General features: G+C 38.0%; 1 protein-coding gene across 4 annotated transcripts in view; it reads left to right on the top strand.

The window, feature by feature from the left end:
* Window positions 1-7,850, top strand: part of MDM1 (Mdm1 nuclear protein) — a 32,262-nt gene extending 24,412 nt beyond the window's left edge. For 3 of the 4 annotated variants that reach the window (XM_042469545.1, XM_042469546.1, XM_042469547.1), the window contains 3 exons: window positions 685-937; window positions 2,109-2,177; window positions 4,702-7,850. In XM_042469545.1, coding sequence (XP_042325479.1) covers window positions 685-937; window positions 2,109-2,177; window positions 4,702-4,817 — 438 coding nt within the window. In that variant the 3' untranslated portion in view covers window positions 4,818-7,850. The remainder of the gene's footprint in view (window positions 1-684; window positions 938-2,108; window positions 2,178-4,701) is intronic. The other variant, XM_042469548.1, reaches the window with a different exon arrangement.
* Window positions 7,851-8,387: the final 537 nt, after the last annotated feature.

Here is an 8,387-nt window from a genome sequence, read left to right on the forward strand (position 1 = left end):
TGCATTATTTGGGGAAAGAGACACATGGCTGTTTCTTGTATTATACAAAATTGCTTGCAGGATTTGTGGAGTCTATCATTAAGGGATGAAGCAGATGGTGCAAAAGGTCCATGCTGGGACCATACCACCGTTGTTCACTCCAGGACCGTGACAGCTGCACACACCTGGCTTTGATCCAGGCTGCTGCCACAGTACTTAACCAGCCATTAAAAAGGAGTGGTACTGTATTTTATTGCTCTTTTTTGGGCTGGTTCCTTGCAAAAGAACCATGCCCGGGGTGGCTTCCAGCCATGTTCAGGGCATGCATCATCTGAATGCTACACCCCCAATGCAGCCTGACGGCCCTTTTGGGCCATCTGTTTGAGGCCTAAGACACCAATTTCAAAGTAGATTGATTAAATATCTAGCATGTTATTTCCAAGTCGAGGATGAAGAAAGCAAATAAATATGGCTGGTCATTTCTCTTATGTTCACAAAACTGTCTGGAGGTAGTCATATGTGACAGTAATTTAAAACTATTTTAAATGGCTTACTATCCTATGAAAAAGATGTATGCAATGTTTCTGGGGAACAAGAAAGTATTGAGTTTCCTGTAAATACTTTGGCACAGCAGTAGTTAGAGTAATAGTGCAAAGAGATGCATTCTGTACAGCATGACAGTTCCTATTTACTTTGATGTTTCAGGATGAAAATAAACCTGTAATGCTGAGCCATTCCCTACCTGCTGGGCTAAAAACTATGGATCCTTTGTCTCTGAGGAAAGATCAATGGCCCAGGCAAGATACTTGTAGTGTAAGAGTTCCTTCAACTTCACTGCATGCAGAGCAGGCATCTGTAATCTCTGGTGTGAAGTCAGCTAAGGTCCCTGCTCAGTCCTTTTGGAACCCATCATGCCGCATTCAAGGAACTCTCAGGGAACCAGAGTTTCAACATAATGGTTGGTTTGCTCTATGTTGCATTCACATCCTTTTTAAAAATGTGAACATTTTGTTTAATACCACTTTTGTCTCTTTTTCTGGATACAAATGATAGTTCAATTTAAATCCCCCCCCCCCCCCACACACACACACATTCGTGGCTTTGACTTTTGTGGATTTGATTATTTGCAGGTTTGATTAATATATTCTCACTAGGAATCTCTAGATCCTCCAGCGCAACTCTGCCAGAAGTTGACCATAGAGTTGCAATGGAGGACCTGGGGATTCCTAGAGAGGTGTTCTCTCAGGTAAAAAGAATAGGTTTTTTTTATTTGCAGTTTTTCCATATTCACAGGAGTCCTTTACCCCTAACCCCAGCGAATGTGGAAGGGACCACTGTACTGGGTAATTAAAAACAAATGGTGCAAAAGTAAAACTGTTGTTTAGTTTGCACCATTCTTTTTTCAATCACCTTGTATTATCACTTTCATGCCACAATATGGCTCCACATTAACCAAAATGAAAAAAAAAAGCCTTGCTTATACTCATGATTGAAATGACGGCAGTGACAACTGAATTTATAGCTAAACAGTTTTTCAGTAAACAACTGGTAGCATTACTTTCAGACAGTCTGATTTGAGAAAATACATAGAATATGATTATTCCTGTATTACTAATGAGATAACAGAAGGAGTTCAAATATTAGGAGACTGCTCTCTTAGTATCTATGGCCCCATACAGACAGGCCAAAATAAAGCTGCTTTGGATCACTTTGGAAGTATGCTGTTTAAATGATGCATGCGTACTAAGAGTCCAAAAGCCATGCCAAAGCCACAATCCAGTCCTAAGGACTAGAGCGCAGCTTTGGTGCAGCTTCTGGACTCTTAGTATGCATGCATCATTTAAACAGCATACCCCCAAAGTGACCCGAAGCAGCTTTATTTTGGCCTGCTGTATGGGGCCTATATTAGCTACAAATTAGTATATTGGCTAGTCTGGTTTAAATCCAGCTGTGAGTGGCAGCTAGAATAGACTCATTGAATCAGTGGAACTTTTGTAAAATTTCTACTGATTCAATGGGTATATTCTAATTAGGATCAATAATTGGATTTAGTCCTCTGTGTATTTCTGTTGGGAGATAAAATATTTATGGACTGGTTAAATGCTTCAGGACTATGCTGTTTCTTTTAGGAAATGTTGCAAGCCCCCAAAGGAGCTGGTTGCAATTACCACTTCAGGAGAGAAACTATAATGATGAAGGTATTTATGCATTTGGTATAGTTAAAATCAAAGGTTTGCATTTATAAAATCTTACAAATGCTTAACAGAAATATATGTTTGCATGGTTATGTTCAATATGGTATATGAGAAAACAGAATGTGAACAGACTGTTTATTGAGGGGGGGATGGGATGGGAGAAGGATAATAAATTTCAAATAATAATTAAAAAAGGAAGATCCAAAGTTGTTTCAGGTTTAGAAAGGACAAGAGATAATGGTCTAAGTATTAGCCCCATACGTTAATCAGGGAGAGAATGACAGTGGGAGATTGTAGAATGTCATAGCTTAGATTTAGTGTTTCTTTCCTTTAGCTGTGTTTGGACGTAAAGCTAGACCACAGATGGCCAATCTGTTGCAGATCACATGTATCCCAAAGCCACTCTCCATGTGACCTGGAGAGCTCCACTTTCATCCATCATTTTCTCCATCATTTGGGAAGTGGAGAAGAGATCACAGTGTTGGCACAGCTGTTAGCAATAAAGAAACAATAATCTTGATTAGAATTGCTGGAGAATCTATGAATGGATCTTGAACCTTACACATTCCACAACAACAGTGTAGGCAATGATGAGTGATGATTACTGATCTCTCTATCCACAAAGTCCTGAAGGCGACAATTTATTTGGGATATTTAGCAGGAGAAACAGTGATCTGGCTGAGAATTTTTGTGGCAGAAGGAGGTTTTAAATACCCATCCCAGTGATTCCTTGTGGATGTCAGTGGATGGCAGATCATAGCCTCACTCATCATCACCTCTTCCTTGGCTCACCCTACCCATTCATGCATCTCCCAATGGATTTTGCATGAGAATCCTTGTTCTAAACCATGGGTTTAGTATTATGTAAATACATCTGAGTGAGCCTTGGACTTGTACAGTCCTCACCTGCTCCTCTGGTGTGACTGTGAGGAGGCAGAAAGTTCCAGTTTGATTTTAGATCAACCACAGTTTAGGTAGTGCTGGAGCCATTAAGCCTGGTTAATCTTAATTATAGCAATCAAGCTGTTTAAAACAGAAGCAAGAGTTTTGGAGTTATTCCTTGCAGCCACACTGGAGGGGTGGGGAGTATGCCAGACAAAGGCTTGCTGCATCTCATACTTTTAATATGAAACCAGCATGAACAACTTTTAGTGTTTACCATACATGTTTATATAAATGATTTCAAATCAATTTTTCAGAGATGCCCTTCAGTCTCATCGTACATATTGAGATGAGACATCAGTCATCATTATTATAATATTTTAACAGGTTTTTAAAAACCTGTGCTCAGTGTTGTTAATATTATTGTTTCGTTGTTTGTTTTAATTGTATTACCCATTATTTTATTAAATGTGTTTTGCTTTTAACTCATATTGTGAGCCACTTTAAATTCTATATTGGGAGCAAGGCAGGATATTAATAAAATAAATAATTTCTGTATTACAAAAGAAGGAAAGAAAATGGTTGGCAGTGGCGAAACAAGCTTCTGAGCTTTCACCTAATGATGTTGGTTTTAAATGTATATATTTCCTGTTTGAGACTTCGGTGGTGAGCCTTGGCACCTCTCAGTGCGTTTCATCTCTTCCCTGCTAGTTTGTCATTTTTATTTCAAATCCTCTGCAAGTTTTTTTTTTTAGTTTTTGCTGAAGTATGCCACTGGACTCCATATGTCGACAGTCTGTTGTATTCAGAATTTCCTGTAGCTCCATCTCCTCTATGTATGCTGTTGTTATATTTGCATCTTTCACAATTAAATGCTATAGTGATCCCTCCACATTTGCTGGGGGTTAGGGGTGAAATACCTCTGTGAATGTGGAAAAACCGCAAATAAAAAAAAGTGCTATTCTTTTTACTTGAGAGAACACCTCTCTTGGAATCTTCAGGTCCTCCAGTGCAACTCTGTAGTCAACATCTGCCAGAAGTTGACCATAGAATCATGCTGGAGGACCTACAAATGTCTAGAGAAGTGTTTTCTCTTGGAATGTTTAGGTTCTCCAGCATAACTGTACGGTCAAATTCAGGCAGAGTTGTGCAGGAGGACCTTGAGATTCCTAGTGAGAACATATTAATCAAAACTGCAAATAATCAAATCTGCAAAAATCAAAGCCGCAAATGTGGAGGTCCAGCTATATATGTAAGCTTGGGGCATTCAGCAGTTCAGCGGTAAAATGGCCCTTGCAGTGTGTTCTGCTATCCTAATTTTAAGTCATACCTTGGGAGCAGAAATGTTAATAATTCTTACTGTGTGCTTTCTAAAATAAAATTTCCCTTTAAATTGTTCCTAACAAGTTAAATTGTGATATTTAAATACCATACAATCCATGAAGCAACTAGAAACATGTGCCTCATGAAAATAGTGAATCCCTTGAAAAATGCTTTTTAAATTTTGACTTCAGTGTCCTTGTACTGTCCTAACGAAATTACCAATGTAGAAATTAATTACACAATCTTGTATCTCAAAGCATATTTTGGATATATTTAATAGTAATAGTGCTGCTCATGGGGTTGTTCTTTGTTATGTTTATAGATGATGACGACCGTTTGTCTCAGTTGTCTGCTCGATCTTCTGCATCTAGTTCCCTTGCATCTCAGGTTCTAGAACGAGCTCAAAGGAGAAAAGAGAACTTCTGGGGCAAAATGTGATTCTATTCTGCTGTGTTTGTACTTGGGCATTTTAATACCAATTTGTGAAAATTGTTTGCAGCTTTGTAAAAGGCTCTGATTTTAGAAATTTCTAGGTATTTAGCATTCACTTTACATTGGATAGGCTTTGAGAATGCACAGTCTTTCTTAGAATTGAACTCTACCTCACAAAGTTGTGAAAGCCATTTAATTTTTTTTTACCTATAACATATTTCATATGCAACATGTGACAGTTTTAAAATTACATTATAGGAGAGAAATATTACCATACTCTAATGTGTTCATTTTACCTTATATCATTGCCATGCAAGTGTAATCCAAAATCAAAATGAGTTGGGAGTTGATCTGCACCATTCATTATTTCTTTAAATACCCTGCAAAGATCCTGCAGCCTCTCTTCTTAGTAACCACTGAACTCAAAGTGATCAGACCCACTCAGGAGTTGCACCATAGCTTTCTGTATTCCTTATTTTGGAATCATTAACATTCCTCCTTGTGATCCAGCATAGCATTGGCACTTCCTCAGATCTATCAAGATATTAAGTGGCAGTTGATAGATGGACCTCACTTTGATGTCAGTTTGGTTGTTCAGCTTCCAGTAACAATAGTGTTAGTGTAACTCCCATAAATTATCTGTGTTTTCATTATGAAATTACCATGTACATTGGCAGATGTTACTTTCATGGCCTAACACCATGGGTACTTGCCAAGGGATCTTGCAGCACCTTTGAGATTAACTGGGCAGAAAAAGTTGTAGCATGAGGTTTCATAGACTTAGGGGCTGAACAGGCTGCCCCTTTCAGCACTGAATTGGGGATGTGGTAACTATATGCCACGACCCTGATCTGGCCTTTCCGCAGCACAAAAAGGAACCACAAAAAGTGGCTCCTTTTTGTGCTGTGGAAAGGGCCCCATAGCCGCTGGCGCCATGGCTTTTTTGCACTGGATTTTCTGGACACAGCACCAAAGGAGTGCCATAACCCTGGCTGCTGTGTGGTGGAGCGTTTGACATCATGCCAGCTTGGGGTTGGATTTGGGGCATATGTCACACCGACGTCACGCCCCCACTCTAACCTAATGTTGGCTTTCTGGCTGGTCTGTCAAGGCTCCTGGTCTACTTCCTCAAATGCTGGGAGTGACCTGATGGAAGGACCTTTATCAGTTTTATAGCCCATGCATCCGAAGAAGTAGACCAAGTGTCCAAAATATACATGCTACAATGTATTTCACACAGGCCTGGAAGAGATGAGCCAAATGAAATGGCTTCTGGCCACTTTGGGGGGATTGGCATGTACATGATGTGCCTGGTGGGGCTTGTTGGCTCCTGCAGCTCTGACCCGCTTTGGGAGCAGGCCGTGCAGTCTCAGTGGCCCCAGGCTGTTCCTTCCTGCCCATCTGCTATGCCCTGCAGTAAAGTCTAAAAAATGCTGCAAGATCTTTTGCATACTGATATTCCAGACTAACATGACTGTGTTTCTGAATTGTACCATGCTGGCAACTTGTTTGTCTGCTTGGGATTTCCCTCAATGTTTATTTCAAAGTCATGCCCTGTCCTCTTCATCCATTAATGCTATAATAACAAAGCTAAATCTTATTTCATCCAATCCCTGCCTTGAATATGTAAGGTACTTTGGTGGAAAGTAACATATGGAAAGTAACACACATACAGCCCCTGAATCTTACGTTTAATCATTCTTCATAATTTCATAGGATGGTAGGCTCTTGACAATCTAGTTTGTTGTTTTTAAATTATAGTTGTGCTTCAGTGTTGTGCATATGATCACTGTTAGTCTTGTTAATAATATCTGTACTGATGATAAAGTTAGTTTTAAATCTTTTATTTAGGTACTGTCACCATCACACACATCACTTTTTAAGACTCCAGCAATTTGAAAGGACTGAATTATAGTTGTGCAGTGACATCTGAATGTGCAATTTTAATTTTCTTTCCCAGTTTACTAGTTCTGAACTGTTGACATTATTGTAAAAAGTACTGTAAAGCCAGAATGCCCAGAAAATTATTCTTTTTACTGACACATTATCCACAGCATTTTATTAAGCGAGCACAGTTTGTAAAGGATGCATTTTTTATTAATTGTATAAAAAAGATTTGTGTAGTTTTAGTTTTGTATTTGTGTTTAAATGAAAAACAAGCTGTATTTTGGTAGACAATAAATCCTTAATTGGAAATAGTCCTGTCTTTAATTTGAGGTGGGTTAATTTGCATATTTTATTCAGTGTTACTTTCGCAATTTCTGCTCAACAATCTAGTTCATACTTGAATCTCCTTTCTCCCAATATGTATTTAAAGTTTTATATTTTGATACTGTATTGTAACATTCAGCAAACCTGTCTGGATGGCTAAATTCTAGTCTGCAAATTAATCCAGGAGGTGCAGGTCAGAAATTGTAGAATTTTTTAATGAGAAATTGCAAAGATCCAGTTCCTTAAGCATCTAAACATTTTAATTCAGGAATGAAACACTGAACATATAAAACTTTTTCTGAACTATTTAATAAAACAGAACACTGCTGAGCCATTACATCTGGTCTCTGCTGAAACTGGAAGTAAATGTTACTTCTCGAACCTGAAAAACTGTCCATGATTTTGTCCTGTACAAATTTGAAGTTTCAGTTTCAAGGTATCCATTCATTTTGTGATCTTGCAGGTCCTGTGTATGTGACATTTTACTGTTTCCTTTTCTTTTCACGTTAAGAGAGAATCTATGCTTTGACCAAAATAATTTACCTTGTGAACATGATTACAACATGGATTTATCTCAATTACAAAATTTTAAAGAGAATTTTCTTGAGATGCCATTTCATCAGCAGCCAGCGCAAGTGCCACTAATCTATACAGAGAGGTTCTTCAAAATAAATAGAAAAATGATTAAAAATAAATGAATGTTAAATATTGACTTTAGACCACTTTGGAAAATCTCTGTAGGGGGATTCGTACCAATTCTGTGTGCTATTTTGTGTTTAGTCCTTTAATGTGGATGACGATGATCAGTGATTAAAATATTAAAAATTTCCTGTGATTTTTATGTGACATAAAGTAATATTGTTTCATTTGATTTCTGTGAAATAGCCACAATGAAGCTTTGGTTTTCTTTGTGTGCGTAGTACTTAAGTAATGTTACTGATAGAGCAATCCTACATATATCTAGCATGCAATGAACTCAATAGGGCTTCCTCTAAGGTAAGTCAAGAGTATAGGGCTACAGCCCCAACCACTTTTGATGTCATTGCTTAGCAGATGCCGCATTGCAGGAAATACAGAAATGTCAGTACAACATTTAATTAAGTAGGTCATTAAATGGAGTTTTACCACATTATGAAACATGTTTTATGGTAATAATTGAAAGGGATTGTATAAAGTACAGAATTCCTACACATATACTCTGCTTTGTGTGTAATAGCAATGTGGTCAATGAATCATCCATTCTGAGACAGGTAAAAAGTAGACTACTAGCACTTACTGATCTGTTTGCTTCTTACAAATTTAAACCAATTTCTGAACATACTCTTATATTGATTCCTTATAACAGTGATGGTGAACCTTTTACAG

Source organism: Sceloporus undulatus, chromosome 5 (genome assembly GCF_019175285.1).
Source record: "Sceloporus undulatus isolate JIND9_A2432 ecotype Alabama chromosome 5, SceUnd_v1.1, whole genome shotgun sequence".
Classification (NCBI taxonomy): Eukaryota; Metazoa; Chordata; class Lepidosauria; order Squamata; family Phrynosomatidae; genus Sceloporus; species Sceloporus undulatus.